Below are 18,815 nucleotides of genomic sequence, written 5' to 3'. Positions count from 1 at the left end.
TGTCCAAGCCATTTCTTTCACACTCATCACCATTGTTGTGTGGCGGTTGGGGAACGTTATGTATCACCATTCACTGGAACTCACGAATACACTTCCAAAGGAGCACACACATCTGTCCAAGAAGGAAAAGTGTTGAAAATAAAGATTTCAGTGCTGGACAACACATTAACAAAAACTTTCCACGAACATTGGCCAAAAGACACAATTGTCTACCCTTGTGTGTTGTTATTTGGAATGATTGGACAAGGATGAGGGTGACTGTTACGGGTCGCATTGGTGAGATGGGAAGTTGATAACATAGATAGAGAGGGATGGGTGGAGGTGTAAGGTAATTTGGTTTGAGTAAGGATATTCAGGAGTAGTGTAGGGAAGGCAGGTGACGGGGATGTGATGAGTGGCACAGGAGGATGAGGTTGAGTGTGGATTTGCAGTAACGTTTCCTGATCTACTGTGACCATTGAAAGGTTTGCACCACTGAAGCCAGGTAATCCTGACAACATCCCTGCTTGTGCCCTCCTGTGCAATGTGCAACCAGGCTGTGTTGGTGTCCTGGGGAGGTGGCTTCTGCCCATGGGAAGGGAAGAGAACCTCCCTGCTTGCAGTGACTTCCTCCATAAGCATCTGGAGGGTGTAATGGGAGAGCCTGGGTGCAGCGTGCACTTTTCTGCAGTGCTTGTCAGTTTTTGCAGCACCTCATTGCTGCAGAACACTGGCAGCACAACTGTCAGAATGAACGTGGCCATGGTCCCATTCAGGAAACCGGCTGATGACGCGTCCTGAAATGACGTCATCAGACCAGCTTAAATTATTTGGCCGGGAACCTCGCAGGGCAGGCTTTACAAGCCCAATCAACGGAGAATCATGTTGGAGGCCGGGATCGAGACAGATGCGGGGTCCCCACATGCCACGGACGTCGCCCACCACGGACCCGCCGAACTTGGAAAATTCCAGTCCGTTGAGTGGAAACTTAACCCGAAAAGTGGATTTCTCAGTCTTAGAAATGATTTTTATACCTTGGTCGTCCTTGTCGATGCTCCCGCTTAGCATCATTTGGATGTCCAGATATCAACAAGATTCAACAGATTAATGAGCAAAGTTGAGCTGAATAAAATCTTGGCAGACCAGCACTGTCATTATCACGGGATTGTCAATCCGATAAGATTGGAAGTGGTATGATTGTCCAGGCCCAATGTATAGAATGTTGCAACTGCTGTTTGCTTATGATTGCGCATTATATGCATAGAGGTTCGTATATCATGTTGATCAGTGAAATTATCTCAGAAGCAGTGAAGAGCTAAAGACTGACCATCAGCCACAAGAGCCTGAAGCCTCTGTGCCAGCCCTTGCTAGGACGCTATTCTCCGCACGTATTATCTATGGATCGCAAGGATCTAACGCAAGGATCTAACGAATATGATTGAATTTACTGACCTGAGAAGGGTGCTTACTAACAACACGGTGATATATCAGGAAGTATAAGAACGCATCAAGGAGATGAGCTCACTTTTGGGGTTTCTATACGAACGCGTACCCATTCTGCATGGCAGCGCATTGAAGACCAAACTAAAGCTGCATATATCAGCTTCACTCTCAACTCTTCATTATGACAGCAAAGTATGTCTGTGCCACAGGACTACATAGATGAATGTGATAAAATTTACTTGCATCACCTTTGGTGAATACTATTCAAGAACTGACGGGACAAATTTTTCCTGCGCGAAGTTCTGTCAGGAAACAATAAAATGAATATTATGGTGACGCTCAACAAAGCACATTTCTTATGGGTGGATCATCTAAACCATACTTCGTGAGTCTCTTGTTCGGTGATTGTCGTTCCTAACTGAACGCGAAAGATCACTCATGAGGGGCCATAAAACACATCTAATGCGCCAATCTTCCTTAAAAGTAGGAAAATCACGTTAGTTAGTGTTATAAATTGTCAGCAATTGAATACAGGTGAACACGTTTAATGTAGTATTTATTTTTACATTTTATACGCTAAGTAAATAGGAAGTTTTTCAAAGCAAATAGTGTTGTGCATTAAAAGCTGACACTTCCTTTACAACAATCCTCATTCTGGATTGGAAATCCACTGATTTTTTAACGTTAATCGTGCAACTGCTTGAAAAGAAATTTCGACCTCATCAATGTAAAATTGGCCACAAATATTTTTCGATTGTAGATAAGACCCGTTCGGAAGGATCCTATAGTAGCGGGCTGGGCATAATTTAATTTTTTTAGGAAATGGATAATCAAGCGGGCCTGCTATTGATTTCTCTCAATATTAATCTAACTGTGTTCAGCAACTTTTCAATGCGTACAGATCTTACTAACAGTTGGATTATCGCTTTGATATGGATATGGGAGGATGCATTAGTGGCGGGGAGCGGATGGGGGCTTGTCATTACCCTATTTGGAGAGGTTGAGTAGACTGTGCCTATATTCCCGAGAGTTTTGAAGAATGAGAGCTGATCTCATTGAAACGTATAGAATTATTAAGCGGCTTGATAGGGTAAATACTGGGAGGATGTTTCCACGGGCAGGAGATTAAAGAACTAGGGGTCACAGTCTCAGAACAAGTGGTCTGCCATTTAGGATTGAGATGAGGAGGCATTTCTTCACTTAAAAGGTTGTGAATCTTTGGAATTCTCTGCGCCAGAGGGCTGTGGATGCTCAGCAGTTGAGTATATTCAGGGCAGAAATCGATAGATTTTTGGATCCCAAGGGAACCAAGTGACATGGGGATAGTGCAGGAAGGTGGAGTTGAGGTGGCAGATCAGCTATGATCTTATTGAATGGCGGAGCAGGCTTGACGGGCCGAATGGCCTACACCTGCTATTAATTCTTATGTTCTTATGACAGACCATGTAACAAGATCTTGAGTGGTTGTAAATGCGAATGGGTATGTAAACGGAAAATCACCGTATAAATTACTTGTCTTTCAACTTCACAGCGACGCTAGGGAGGTGTGACATTTTCATGGTGATTTGGTGTTTGTAAAGTTGAAGGTAGTTGTAGTGATACATAAAGGGCTGTATGCAAGGATCACCCTGGAAGGAGAAATCTGTGCAAAAAAATGCCGCCTAGGGTGATGGAAAAGTAACACACGCAGGGATGTTTGAATGCAGTTGATGACACTGTATCTGACTTCTTCCTAAGTATTTGTTTGGCAAATCAATCAGAATGTGTAATCTTTGACAAGCGACAAGGAATAATAGATAATATTAAAACATAATAGGATTGGGGGAAGAATCGATTTGCACAGTCGTTGCGGGAAGAGAGACTTCAGACATCGCTAAGGTCTGATCTGCTGGCTATTTCGCGGATAACGTGGATTCTTCACCTTAAAGACTCGTAAGTGCTATTATTAAGTGTACGGTTTATTATTGTCAATATTAGTTATTATTATTCAAATTATTGAGAACCACTTAGAATTTATATTTTTCAGCTCATTTTCTACAGCCTTTCCCATCATTGGACGAAACAGTATGGACAGTGGAATAGTTAAACACAGTTTTGATCATGGCCACTTAATATATTTATCAATGACAGGAATAATCTACCACTGTATCTCCCAAAAGCGTTTTTATCTCAACATTACATGTAATTTGTTGTTCGCACTATTAGTCACACATTCATGTCACCCACAGTATCACAGAGAGAAGAAAATGTATTAGGTACATTTATACCAATTAACAGAGCTGACAGAAGTTAAAAGGCAAGTGAAGAATCACATTATTTTACCAACAAGGCGACACGTTATTTGGGTCCTGGAAATATGGACGGTGCAATTGGAAGCAATCTTCTGATGTAATCATGGCGGTAATATTTACGGACAGACTATCATGAAGTTGTCATTCGGAAGGCAAATTATCCAAACTAACTCGCTAAAGGTAAACAATGTCCAAAGTTAATTGAAGATGCGTCACCTGTGACGATATGATTGGAAGTACCTTAGTCTGCCCATAGAACAAGGATGCTCTTCAGTTGAGCGATTATCAGGAATGCTCAAGACGGCAGAATTGGAGGAGCGCAGAGGTCACATAACAAAACTAACATAACTACTCGTAAACTGTGGCATAACGAAACTTTATTTAACACATTACTCAAAATGTGTAATGCTGTATAATGCAACTACTAGATTAGGAACTCTGTCTAATTTATTCAAACCTGTCACTGTGCCGCGCAACTGTAGGAGTACTGGTCGAATGACTAGGGAGCAACGAAACATTGATGGCTGCTGGAGACACTGGTGTAACGGTGAGGAACCACAGGATTACTATTGCACACATTATGCAGATTTAAAAGCAATACAATTGAAATATGAGCTCATATTGCTAAGTGTGCGCGTCTGAAGATTTTAGGTGCACACTTCTAAATATAATGGGTCGTTGTATTATAAATATTTTTGAAGCAGTCCAGCTTTAAGAACAGTTGCTGCAGTTATTGGTTGGGACACTTTGTGTCGCTGTCTACCAATAATGAGCTGAGACGCTGCTAGAGATCTACCCCCTCCTCCGGCAGTGAAACACAGAACAGTATCGAAGAGAGAGAGAGAGACAGACTGTTCCTGCGTTTATGCTGTGCGGTCCTTTTCACAGGACAAAAACGCTGATTGAGTTTGTATTTCTCGGTTCAGTATTAGTATTTAGATGTACAGTCGACTTATCATTTTGGTGCCAGGGATTAATATTAGTGATTGGCAGATATTTAGCAATTTTACAACAAAATCCAGCTAGAACAATGGCGAATGCACTGACGGGCGGGGCGTCCTTTATTTTCCTGCTCTGTGTGTCGGACCTGGTTTCGGGACAGATTCGCTACTCGATTCCCGAGGAGCTGGAGCACGGGGCCTTTGTTGGGAATATCGCTGAGGATTTAAAACTAAACCTTTGGGAATTATCGGCTCGCAACTTTCGGCTGGTCTCCGATGAAAGGAAGCAATACATGGAGGTAAATCTGGAAAATGGGATTTTATTTGTTAATGAAAGAATCGACAGGGAACATATTTGTACACAAAGCTCTACCTGTTCCCTTTCTTTTCAAATAGCCCTCGATAAACCTCTGGAAATGCATCGCGTTGCAGTGGAAATACTAGATATAAATGATAATTCACCTAATTTCTCAAAGGACGAATTTGCTTTGTGGATTATTGAGGTAGCTGCGCCAGGGGCGCGCTTTCCTCTCGAGAGCGCGCACGATCCGGACGTGGGCACAAATACTATCAACACCTACGAGATCAGTCCAAACGAGCACTTCGGTCTCAAACTGCAAACAAGACGCGATGGAAGTAAAATTGCTGAGCTTTTATTAGAGAAACCACTGGACCGTGAGCAACAGTCAACATTTCATCTTGGACTGACGGCCATTGATGGTGGGATTCCCCACAGATCCGGCACTGCTCAGATTATCATCACTGTTATGGATGCGAATGATAACGCACCTGTATTTGATCATGAAATATACAGGACTAAAATACTAGAAAACGCTCCCATAGGTACGTTAGTGATAATAGTCAATGCTGCTGATTTAGATGAAGGTACAAATGCTGAGCTGACGTATTCTTTCACCAGTCACGCTTCCCAAAGGGCTCGCGAGTTGTTCAAATTGGATCCTAGAACTGGAGAGATTAGAGTTGAAGGAGTACTGGATTTTGAAGAATCAGATATGTATGAGCTTGACGTAGAAGTTGTGGATACAGGTCCATATGCAATGGCAGGACATGCGAAAGTTATGGTCGGGCTCATTGATGTGAATGATAACGTCCCTGAGGTACAGGTGACCTCGGTATCCAGCACGGTCCCAGAAGATGCGCAGCCTGGGACCGTGATAGCTGCAATCAGTGTAAGGGATCCAGATTCTGGCGAAAATGGACAAGTACAGTGTGAAATTGATATGAATATTCCATTTAAACTGCAGAAGTCTTTGAGCAACAACTATAAACTGGTAACAAATGACATTTTGAATCGGGAAACGGCCCCAATGTACAACGTATCTATTTCATGCTGGGACAGAGGATCTTTTTCTCTTGCAACAAGTAAACATATATTGGTTTCAGTTTCTGATGTAAATGATAATGCGCCGAAGTTTACACAGTTCTCTTATAATGTGTTTGTGATGGAGAACAATACACCTGGTGCTTCTATATTTACCGTTACGGCTTTGGATTCAGATATGGATCAGAATGCAGAAGTGTCGTATTCAATGCTGGACAATCAGATAAAATATGCGCCTGCGGCTTCTTATATTACGATTAACTGGAAGAGTGGGAACATTTATGCGCTTCTTTCATTTGACTATGAACAACTGAAGAACTTCAAGGTCAAAGTTCAAGCTAAGGATGCTGGATCTCCCCCACTGAGCAGCACTGCCATGGTGAATGTTATCATCTTGGACCAAAATGACAATGCACCGGTTATTGTGTCACCTATAGCGTGGAACAATTCATCAGCCGTGGAAATTTTGCGCCAGTCACTATATTCAGGGAAATTGGTCACCAAGGTTATCGCAACTGATGCCGATTCTGGCCAGAACACACGGCTTTCCTACCAAATGTTGGAGGCTACTGATCCCAGTCTGCTTACTGTGGGACTAATCTCTGGAGAAATCAGAACAGTCCGAAGTTTTAAGGACCAAGACGCCACCACACAAAGAGTGGTCATCATGGTGAAGGACAATGGACAGCCGAGCCTCTCCAGCACGGCCACAATCTTCTTTTCAGTGTTGGCCAACGTTACTGAAAAACTCTCCGTACGAAGTCACCAACCCAGAAATCCTGAGCACTTTTCGGACCTGAATGTTTACTTAATCATCATTTTTGGGTCAACTACCTTTATATTCCTTGCAACCATAATTTTTCTGGTCGTGCTAAAGTGCAAACGGGACAGGAATGTCAATCATTACAACCCCTCAAGCTGTTGTTGCATTAGACCGAGCAATTCGAATGATGACTTTAATCGGAGAGCTGACCCAAATTTATTTTTAAATTATACTGGAGCTGGACAGACGTTTCCCAGTTCTGAAAATTATCACTACACTGTCTGCTTATCTCCAGAATCATCCAAAAGTGATTTCCTGTTCCTAAAACCCTGCGAGGCAACCTTACCTCTCAATGATTTGAATGTTCGTGACAACAGCGTGAGTAAATAACAAATAGGAAATGTTGCACTGTTGTGATTAATTGATTTATTGTGCGTTGCAATTAAAATGTGTAATTCCCACCCAGATATTTGAAGTTAGTAATAGTGATGCTTGTTAGCTCTATGCCTGTCTTCTGCATGCCCTAAGTAGAAAAAATCAATTAGGGATTGCATTAAACACTTTATGTTTAGTAGTTTTAATTTCTGTATTGTTCCAATAACCAGAAGTGTACCCGATCACAGAGCTAATCCTTTTCATTTCAAAAGCTATGTTCCATTAAAATATTCCGTTTTAGATTAGAATGTTGGGAGATGATTGCAGTTTTCAATAAATATCACTCGCTTAATAATATTACATTTTATTCCTATATTACTTACATTGTTGTTGTCTGGAATATGTTGAAGTAAAAATGATGGAGGAATCAAATCAAATCAACTTTTATTGTCATTGTTAGTGCACAAGTGCAGTACAACGAAATGTAGGCTTGCAGCTCCCGAGAGTGTACATTTAGATTAAGACATTTAAACATTCAACATACATTTGGCTTGTAATACATTAACATAAACATAATAAAGTGCATTGGCAGATGTGCAGGCTTTAGAGTTTATTTGTGGAGTTCGGTAGGATGACAGCCCTGGGAAAGAAGCTGTTCCTAAATCTGGTCGTACGGGTGCGAATGCATCTGTAGCGTCTCCCAGATGGCAGGAGGGCGAACAGACCGTGGCTGGGGTGGGTAGGGTCTTTGATGATGGACCATGACCTCCGTAAACAGCATTTCTGGTATATGTGCTCTATGGTCAATCAATCGTGATTTTTTTCTTCTACCAATAAATAATGTCTGGGGCGTTTGGTGTAGTCAATGCATAAAATGGAGCGACCAGCATGCAACAAGACCAAACTCTTTTCATCCGCAATGAACGGATGCCGCTTTGAGTTTTCTACAAACAAAACTTTCTGGAGGCATTTGGATGAAATATGTTGAAAAATATTTCAATGGCGCAGCGCCTTGAGTTAGAAACACCCCCCAAAAATCTTGCCAAATTTGAAATGTTTTCTCGTCAGTTACGGAAAGAGCTTAACTGAATCCATACCACTGCAGCGAAATTATTGGATTTGAATAAAATAGAATTTCAATTTGCAACATCTAATGAATAAAATGGTATAATTAGCAAGGGTTCTTTCTTCATATTAATTATATATACCAAAGAAATCCAACGTGCAAGTACGCACGCCAAGCCGAAGGTACTAAAATATCCTCCACTAAATCTCACAGGACTCTTCGAAACTCTTGCGAGCTGTTAACCCATGATCTCCAACAAGCGTTTCCTACTTGAAGTCCAAGGCCACGTACGGCACCGAGCCCTTACAATCCGGCTTTCAAACCTCAAGCAACTCATTCTGTTCGGCCTACCTTGTTCATGCCGGTGTTTATAATTCAATCAAGATTGCTCCCACTCTAATGACCTATTCCCACCCTGTCACCGTACCCATTGTATTCCCTTCTCCCTCGTGTATGCACCAGAACTCCCCTTCAATGCTTCAACGTTATTTGCTGCAACCACTCCATGTGGCAGAGAGTTCCATATTCTCATCACTCTGTGTGCTAAGAAATTCTTCCTAAATTCTTTATTTGATCTGTTCGCGGCAATCTTATATTTATGACTCCTTGTTGCGAACTCACCCACAAGTGGAAGCATTTATCCACATCCACAATATCAAACCCCTTAATAATTCGATAGCCCTCCATCAGTTCTCCTCTTAGTCTCCTCTTTCCCAAAGAAAAGCTCTGCAGTCTGCTGAATCTTTCCTGACAGTTGCAACCTCTCAACCCTGGTTGCTTCTTTCCTGCACTTTCTCCAGTTTACCGCAACCCTTTTTGTATTATGCAGACCAGAACTGCACTCTGTTCTCAAAGCATGATCTGACCATCGTTCTACATGAAATTAAAAATAACTCACTGCTATTGTATTCCATTCTGCAGAAACGAACCCAAGTCCTTGCAATGTTTGCATTCGTCACGGCTTTATCAACGCGTACTGCTACTTTTAGCCAATTACCTAGCTGGATTCCCAGCTCTGTTTCCTCCTCTACACCATTTAGTTGCTTAGAATCCAGGGATTAGGTGCTGCCTTTATTTCTCCTACCAAAATGAAGAATTAAATCTTCAATATAATGAATTACATCTGCCATTCATCTGCCCACTCTCCAAGCCATTTTATGTCTTCTTACCTTTTGTGCAGTCTTCCACACAATTAGCTATATCTCCCAATTTTGTATCATCTGCTAATTTCAACACCTTACCTCCAAAATATTAGACCATATAATTTATGTTTATGGTGAACCACAGTTGCCCTTGTGGGACACTACTTCCCACTTGATGCCTATCCAATAAACTTCCCTTAAATCCTGGCTTATGTTTTTTGTGTTTGGGGACATCTTTTAATCGATTCTGCTACCTGACCCCTGACTGAACATGCTCTAACATTTTTCACGAGTCTTTTATGTGGCACCTTATGAAAGGCCTTCTGAAAGTTCATATATACCACATCCTTATAAAGAACCAAACATCTTCAGCTGCTTCATCAATGGCCTTCCCTCTAACATAAGGTCATACATGGGGATGTTCGCTGATGACTGCATAGTGTTCAGCACCATTCAAAACTCCTCAGATAATAAAGCAGTCCATGCCCGCATGCAACAAGATCTGGGCGACGTTCAGGCTTGGGCTGATAAGTGGCAGATAATATTTGCGACACACAAGTGCCAGGCAATGAGTATCTTCAACAAGAGAGAGACTGACCACCGTCCATTGACATTCAACGGCATTACAATCACCGAATCCCCCACCATCAACATCCTGGGGGTCACCATTGACTGGAAACTTAACTGGACCAGCCACATAAATACTGTGGCAACAAGAGCAGGTCAGAGCCTAGGTATTCTGTGGCGAGTGTGTCACCTCCTGACTCCCTAAAGCCTTTCCGCAAGGCACAAGTAAGGAGTGTGAAAGAATATTCTATACTTGCCTGGATGAGTGCAGCTCTAACAACACTTAAGAAGCTCGACACCATCCAAGACAAAGCAGCCCGCTTGATTGACACCCATCCACCGGCTTGAACATTCACTCCCTCCACTACCAGCGTACCGTGTCTGCAGTGTGTACCATCTACAAGATGCATTGCAGCAACTCACCAAGTCTTCTTCAGCAGCAACTCCCAAACCTGCGACTTCTTCCACCTAGAAGGACAAGGGCAGCAGGCACATGGGAATACCACCACCTACAAGTTCCCCTCCAAGTCACACACCATCCAGACATAGACATATATCGCCGATCCTTCATCGTCGCTGGGTCAAAGTCCTGGAACTCCCTACCTTTCAGCACTTTGGAAGTACCTTCACCAAACGGACTGCAGCAGCTCAAGAACGCGGCTCACCACCACCTTCTCAAGGTCAGTTAGGAATGGGCAATAAATGCTGGCCTTTCCAGCGACGCCCAAATCCCATAAATAAACTAAATAAGATTTAGCACAGTTAATTAAATATGACATGTCTTTTAGAATTCCATGTTAATTTTTTTTCATTACATTCTGTACCACTAGATGTTTCGTTATCTGAACTTTTAGTAACATCTGGGTATCTTCCTTACCACTGACTTTATGCTAGTTGGTTTATATTTCTCTGGATTAGTTTTATCTCCCTTTGGAAGGTAGAAATTGCATTAGTTGTTCACCAGTCCTCTGGCACTAATCCCTTTTCCGTTGATGTTTTAATATATGGATGCTAATGCCTCAGCTGTATCCCCTCTCGCTTCTTTGCAATCCATTTGAACCGGGTATGTCTCCTCCTCAGTTTTCTTATTATGTCATCCCAAATTTAAAGAGTGCTGGACTTCCTCTTTCATATTCTAAAGATACTCTCTGAAATGAGATCGGGTTCTATCTTTTTTTATCCGTTCCTGGGATGTGGGCGTCGCTGACTCAGCCAGCATTTATTGCCCATCCCTACATGCCCTGTAGAATGGGGTGGTGAGCTGCCTCCTGCAACCGCTGCAGTCCGTGTGGTGAAGGTACTCCCATAGCACTAATAGGGATGGGGTTGTACGATTTTTACCCACCGACGATGAAAGAGCAGCGATATATTTCCAAGTCAGGGTAGTGTGTGACTTGGAGGGGAACTTGGAGATGATGGTGTCCCCATGGACTTGCTGCCCTTGTCCTTCTAGGTGATAGAGGTCGCATGTTTGGGAGGTGCTGTGGAAGAAGCCTTGACGAGCTGCTGCAGTGCATCTTGTAGATCGTACACACTGCAGCCACGGTGCGCCGTTGGTCAAGGGAGTGAATGTTTGAGGTGGTGGATGGGGTGCCAATCAAACGGGCTGCTTTTTCCTGGATGGTGTCGACATTCTTGAGTGTTGTTGGAGCTGCATTCATCCAGGCAAGTGTAGCGTATTCTATCACTCCTGACTTGTGCCGTGTAGATGGTGGAAAAGCTTTGGGGGTGTCAAGAGGTGAGCCACTCGCTGCAGGAAACCCAGCCTCTGACCTGCTCTTGTAGTTACTGTATTTATGTGGCTGGACCAGTTAAGTTTCTGTTCAATGGTGACCCCCGGGATGTTGATGGTGGAGGATTTGGTGATTGTATTGCTGTTGAATGTTAAGCGGTGCTGGTTATACTCTTGCTTGTTAGAGATAGTCATTGCGTGGCACTTGTGTGGCACAAATGTTGCTTGCCATTAATCAGCCCAAGGCAGAATGTCATTCAGGTCTTACTGCATGTGGGCAAGGATTGCTTCATTTTCTGAGAGTTACGAATGGAACTGATTGCTGTACAATCTTCAGCGAACATTCCCACTTCTGACCTTATGATGGAGGAAAGGTTATTGATGAAACAGTTGAAGATGTTTGTGCCTAGGACACTGCCCTGAGGAATTCCTGCTGCAATGTCGTGGGGCTCAGCTGATTGTTCTCCAACAAACACAACCATCTTCTTTTGTGCTAGGTATGATTCCACCCATTGGAGCGTTTTCATACCTGATTCCCATTTACTTAAATTTAACTAGGGCTCCTTGATGCCACACTCGGTCAAATGCTGCCTTGATGTCAAAGGCAGGCACTCTCACCTCACCTCTGGAATTCAACTCTTCTTTCCATGGTTGGACCAAGGCCGCAATGAGGTCTGGAGCAGAGTGGTCCTGGCGGAACCCAAACTGAACATCGGTGAGTAGGTTAATGGTGAGTAAGTGTCACTTCTTAGCACTGTCGATGACACCTTCCATCACTTTGCTGATGATTCAGAATATAATACTGGGGCAGAAATTGGCTGGATTGGATTTGTCCTGCGTTTTGTGGACAGGAAATACCTGGTCAGTTTTCCACAATGTCGGGTCGATGCCAGTGTTGTAGCTGTATTGGAACAGCTTGGCTAGAGGCGCAGCTAGTTCTAGTGCACAAGTCTTCAGCACGACAACCGGGATCTTGTCAGGGCCCGTAGCCCTTGCTGCATCCAGTGCGCTCAGCCGTTTCTTGAAATCCCGTGGAGTGATTTGAAATGACTGAAGATTGGCTTCTGTGATGGACGGGTCCTCCTCCCATTAGTTTAATTTTCCACCAGCGTTCGAGACTGGATGTGGCAGGACTGCAGAACTTTTCTCTGATCCGTTAGTTGTGGGATCGCTTAGCTCTTCCAATGTTTAGCTCTGTCTATAGCACACTGCTTCTGCTGTTTAGCATGCGGTCGGAAGAATATATTTTAAATGGTGAGAAACTATTAAATGTTGGCGTTCAGAAAGATTTAAGAGTAAGGGGCCTAGAAATTAGGTATAGCCCCGCCAGGTCTTTAGCGCCAGAAATTTAGCGCTCGGCCGGATTCCCGTAGCGCCCGCCTGAAATTCAGTTGCGCCGCCCCAACACGGAGGCGGGCGCTATTGGAGGGTTTGGCCGCCTCGTTTGGGGTGAAGAATGTCAGTTTCAGGCGTCCAGCTGCCGCTGCGGCACCCGATGCGGTGCGGCAGGCTGGGGTACTGCAGGCCTCCTCCTTCGCTTAAGGAGGAGCTGCCTGCAGCCGTGAGATTGCCGCTGGATTCCCCCGGCAAATGAGCCCGGCACCACGGAGAAGTGCCGGGCTCACGGGAGTGACACACCAATGCCGCGGGGGGGGTGGTGCAGGAGTCCGGGGAGGGAGGTGCGGCCAGGCGGCTGCCGGGAAAGTGGCCGGCCGCCCCTCCACCTTTATGCGCCGGCCTCTCGGAGCTGCAAGGCACCGTTTTGCAAACGCTGTTTGCGGCCGCCACGGGAGAGGCGGCCGCAACTGAATTTGGCGGTCGGACCGGAATTGCATTGGAACCGGGGCACTGCGCACACCGATGACATAATCGGTGCCGGCGCAGCGCTACCGGCTAACGTCGATGTTACGGACCAACTGAATTTCGGCGCGAAAAAACTTCCGGCGCAAACCACTCTATAGCCCATAAGTGGGCGCAAACGCGACTGAATTTCTAGGCCAGGATGTCTTGCTACAATTGTACAGTGCCTTGGCGAGATCACAACTGGAGTACCATGCACAGTTGAAGTCTCCTATCCTGTGCTTCTTCCAAGTGGTGTTAAACATAGAGTATTGATTCATCAGCTGAGGGAGGGCCTTAGGTGGTAATCAACAAGGGATTTCCTTTCCCATGCTTGACCTGAAGCCATGAGAGTTCATGGGGTCCGGAGACAATGTTGAATAAAACCAGGGCCACTCCTTCCCGACTTATACTACTGTGTCGCCACCTCTGGTGGGTCTAACCTTCCAGTGAGACCGGACATACCCAGTGATTGTGTTGGAGGATTGTGTTGACTGATAGGTATGTTTCTGTGAGCATGACTATGTTAGGCTGTTGCTTGACTAGTCTATGGGACAGCTCTCCCAATTTTGGCAGAAGTCCCCAGATGTTAGTGAGGAGGACATTGTTGGATCGTTGTGTGTCCGAAGCTGGTGCCTAAGCGGGTGGTCCATCCTGTTTTATTCTTATTATTGTTTTTAATAGCAGTTTGGTACAACTGAGTGACTTACTAGGCCATTCCAGAGGGCAGTTGAGAATGAACCACATTGCTGTGCGTCTGGAATTATATATAGGCCAGAACAGTTAATGACGGCAGATTTCCTTCTGTGAAAGACATTACTGAGCCAGATGGGTTTTTACGCCAATCCAATAGATTCATGGTCATCAGTGAATCTAGTTTTTTATTCCAAAATTAATTATTTGACTGATTTTAAATTCCCCAGCAGCCATGGTAGGTTTTAATCCAAGTCTACCGGATCAGGCCTTTGGATTACTAGTCCAGTAACGTAACCACTTTTCCACCGTACCCTACCAGAGTAATTGTAACATAACCACCTTGCTCTTCTCTCTGACGGGATTTCTGTTTGTGTCTTTTACCTTGGTAATTTTCATTGCTTTCTGTTTCCCTTCTTATGTTTGATCAGGTATCTACTAAAACTCGCTTTCACATTTCTTTCATTGGCAATTGGCTCCAGCTCCGTCATATTCCACAGGGATTTCAACTGAAATTCCACACTTCATGTTTTGGATCCATCCATGATTATAGATGTCTCCTAGATATTCAGCGTTCCTCGAACCATTATTCTCGCTGCACTCTGACATGCACGTTCAATGGCATGTGTCACCAAATGCACCTCTCTCTTCAACAGCACCGACTCACTGTATCTCAAAGCTGGACTGATCCGCAGTTCCATTTCATCCTTCGCCTCATTCAGTGCTTCATCAAAAAACTCTTTTTCTTCCATTCAGGTGTCAAGGATCACAAACTTGAACAACTCTTAGATTCCAACTGCCCTCCAGAACATTGTTCCCCTTCACTTTCCTCTGACCCCATCCCCGCTTTCAAATTCACACCCTGCCATGTTTTCATCATCCCTCCTGCCCTCACCCTCTCTAACCCCGAATGATCAGTCAGAGCAAAGGCCTGACTTCATCCCCTTACGCCCCCACCGCAATGAATTTCGAGCTTGCCACAATGCTCAGCTCTTATCTGTTGCCTTAGCCTCCATGCCGATTTTTTTGACCAGGAGCCTACCCCTTTCATTTTCAAAATTCGCTTTCTACCTGACCACACCCTCTGCCATCTCACCCTCTCTCGACCTTTTTGTTGCAAACTACCAGCGTGACATAGGCTGTCTCAATTGCACTGCTTCCCTCACTCACTCCAAACTACCGTCCTCTGAACTCAGTTCTCTCAGATATAAACCTGACATTGTCATCAAACCTGGTGACAAGGGTGGCCCGGTAGTTTTTTGGCAAACTGAACTCTACTTTGCGGAGGCTGAAGGACAACTCTCTGACACCTCCTCCTACCTCATCCAGGATCATGACCCCACTAACGAGCACCAAGCCCTTGTTTTCAAGCCTGTAACTGATTTCATCTACTCTGGAGATCTTCCCTCCATGGCCTTCAAACTAATAGTGCCCCAACCCCACGCAGCCCAATTCTATCTCCTTCCCAAGGTCCACAAACTGGACTGCCCTGCTAGACCCATCGTTTCAGCCTGTTGTTGTCCCACGGCTCTGATTTCTTCGTATCTCGACTCCATTTTTTCCCCTTGTCCAATCTCTTCCCACCTACATCCATGACTCTTCCAACGTCCTCTGCCATTTCAACAGATTCCAGTTTGCTGGGCTTCAACGTCTCCTTTTCACGGTGGATGTCCAATCCCTCTGCAGCTCCTTCTGCCATCAGAGGGCCTGAGGGTGCTCCACTTCTTCTTGAACAGTGGCCCAACCAGTCACGATCCACCACCACCCTCCTCTGCCTGGCTCTACTTGTTCTCAGGAATTTGGACATGAGTCTAGGTTCGGATCGGTCATGGCCCTGTGGGTAGCGGAGCGGGCCCAGGGGCCATGTAGCCTGATCCTGCTCCTATTTCATGTGTCTAATTCTGTTAGATTCAGGAGATGGTTCTGTGATAGTGGATTGGCGGTTAGGTTCAGATCAGCCATGATCTTATTGAATGGCGGAGCAGGCTCGAGGGGCCGATTGGCCTACTCCTGCTCCTATTTCTTATGTTCTTATGTTCTTATGAACTACTTCTCCTTTGATTCCACTCAATTCCTCCAAATAAAAGGTGTTGCTGTGGGAAATCGCATATGTCTTAGCTATGCCTGCCTTATCGTGGAATATGTGGAACATTCTTTGTTCCAGGCATACTCAGGTCCCCTCCATCACCTTTTTTTCCAATGCAACAATGAATGTATCGATGCCGTTTCCTTCTCTCACCCTGAACTGGAAAACTTCATTCACTTTGCTTCCAATCTCCACCCTTTCCTCGCCTTCACATGTTCCATCTCCAACTCTTCCCTTCCCTTCCTCGGCTTCTCTCTCTCCATTTCTGCAGATAGGATATAGACTACCATCCACAATAAGGCTGCTCACTCCCACAGCTACGTTAACTAAACTTCCTCCAACCTGCTTCCTGTAAGGACTCTATGAGTAGAGTGGATTGGGAAAATAGATTAAAGGGTAAGACGATACATGATCAGTGGTGTACATTTAAGGAGTTATTTTACAACTTCCAAAAAATATATATTCCACTGAGAAGAGAAGGGTGTAAAAGAAAAGACAGCCATTCGTGGCTAAGTAAAGAAATTAAGGACAGTATTCGACTAAAAACAAGGGCATATAAGGTAGCCAAATCTAGTGGGAGGATAGAGGATTGGGAAAACTTTAAAAGACAGCAAAAAATAACAAAAGGATTGATTAAGAAAGGGGAGATAGATTATGAAAGTAAATTAGCAAAAATATAAAAACAGATAGTAAGAGTTTTTATAGTTATATAAAAAGAAAAAGGGTGGCTAAAGTAAATGTTGGTCCCTTATAGGATGAGACCGGGAAATTAATGGTGGGAAATATGGAGATCGCAAAAACACTGAATGAATATTTTATATCAGTCTTTACAGTAGAAGACACTAAGAATATCCCAACACTGGACAAACAGGGGGCTAACGAGGGGGGAGGAGCTAAACACAATCAAAATCACTAAGGAAGTGGTACTCGGTAAAATAATGGGACTCAAGGTGGATAAATCACCTGGACCTGATGGCTTACATCCTAGGGTCTTGAGGGAAGTGGCGGTAGGGATTGTGGATGCATTGGTAATAATTTTCCAAAACTGCCTGGACTCGGCAAAGGTCCCGGCAGACTGGAAAACTGCTAATGTAACACCCTTATTTAAAAAGGGCAGTAGACAGAAGGCTGGAAACTATAGACCGGTTAGCCTAACATCTGTGGTAGGTAAAATTTTGGAGTCCATTATTAAGGAGACAGTAACAGGACATTTGGATAATCATAATTTAATAGGACAAAGTCAGCATGGTTTTATGAAGGGGAAGTCATGTTTGACAAATTTGCTGGAGTTCTTTGAGCAAGTAACATATAGGGTGGTTAAAGGGGAACCAGTGGATGTAGTGTATTTAGACTTCCAAAAGGCATTTGACAAGGTGCCACACAAAAGATTATTGCTTAAGATAAAAAATCACGGGATTGGGGGTAATATTCTGGCATGGATAGAGGATTGGCTATCTAACAGAAGGCAGAGAGTTGGGATAAATGGTTCATTCTCAGACTGGCAATCAGTAACTAGAGGTGTTCCGCAGGGGTCAGTGCTGGGTCCCCAACTCTTTACAATCTATATTAACGATTTGGAGGAGGGGACCGAGTGTAACATATCAAAGTTTGCAGATGTTACTAAGATGGGAGGGAAAGTAGTGAGTGAGGAGGACATAAAAAACCTGCAAGGGGACATAGACAGGCTAAGTAAGTGGGCAGAGATTTGGCCGATGGAAGACAATACTGGAAAATGTGAGGTTATGCACTTTGGCGGGAAAAATCGTAGAGCAAGTTATTATCTTAATGGCAAGAAACTGGAAAGTACTGAAGTACAAAGGGATCTGGGGGTCCTGGTGCACGAAACTCAAAAGGTTAGTATGCAGGTGCAGCAAGTGATTAAGAAGGCCAAAGGAATGTTGGCTTTCATTGCTAGGGGGATAGAATATAAAAAAAGGGAGGTATTGCTTCAGTTGTACAAGGTATTGGTGAGACCGCACCTGGAATACTGCGTACAGTTTTGGTGTCCATACTTAAGAAAGGACATACTTGCTCTCGAGTCAGTACAAAGAAGGTTCACTCGGTTAATCCCGGGGATGAGGGGATGGACATATGAGGAGAGGTTGAGTAGATTGGGACTCTACTCATTGGAGCTCAGAAGAATGAGAGGCGATCTTATTGAAACATATAAGATTGTGAAGGGGTTGGATCGGGTGGATGCGTGGAGGATGTTTCCGATGATGGGTGAAACTAGAACTAGGGGCCATAATCTTAGAATAAGGGGCTGCTCTTTCAAAACTGAGATGAGGAGGAACTACTTCGCTCAGAGGGTAGTAGGTCCATGGAATATGCTGCCCCAAAAAGCTGTAGAAGCTACAGCATTACATAAATTTAAAACAGAAATAGACAGTTTCCTAGAAATAAAGGGAATTAAGGGTTACGGGGAGCGGGCAAGAATTTGGACATGAGTCTAGGTTCGGATCGGTCATGGCCCTGTGGGTAGCGGAGTGGGCCCAGGGGCCATGTAGCCTGATCCTGCTCCTATTTCGTGTGTCTAATTCTGTTAGATTCAGGAGA

The 18,815-nt window shown here is 44.2% G+C and overlaps 1 protein-coding gene across 1 annotated transcript; it reads left to right on the top strand.

Annotated features, from left to right (window-relative positions):
- Positions 1–4,576: 4,576 nt before the first annotated feature.
- Positions 4,577–7,849, top strand: LOC147114319 (protocadherin beta-15-like). Its single transcript, XM_085994071.1, has one exon. The coding sequence runs from the start codon at positions 4,579–4,581 to the stop codon at positions 7,147–7,149; it is 2,571 nt and encodes an 856-aa protein (XP_085850197.1). The 5' UTR covers positions 4,577–4,578; the 3' UTR covers positions 7,150–7,849.
- Positions 7,850–18,815: the final 10,966 nt, after the last annotated feature.

Source organism: Somniosus microcephalus, chromosome 8 (assembly GCF_052327205.1).
Source record: "Somniosus microcephalus isolate GS21.2 chromosome 8, FLI_Smic_1.0, whole genome shotgun sequence".
NCBI lineage: Eukaryota > Metazoa > Chordata > Chondrichthyes > Squaliformes > Somniosidae > Somniosus > Somniosus microcephalus.
This window is presented reverse-complemented; position numbering and strand designations above follow the sequence as displayed.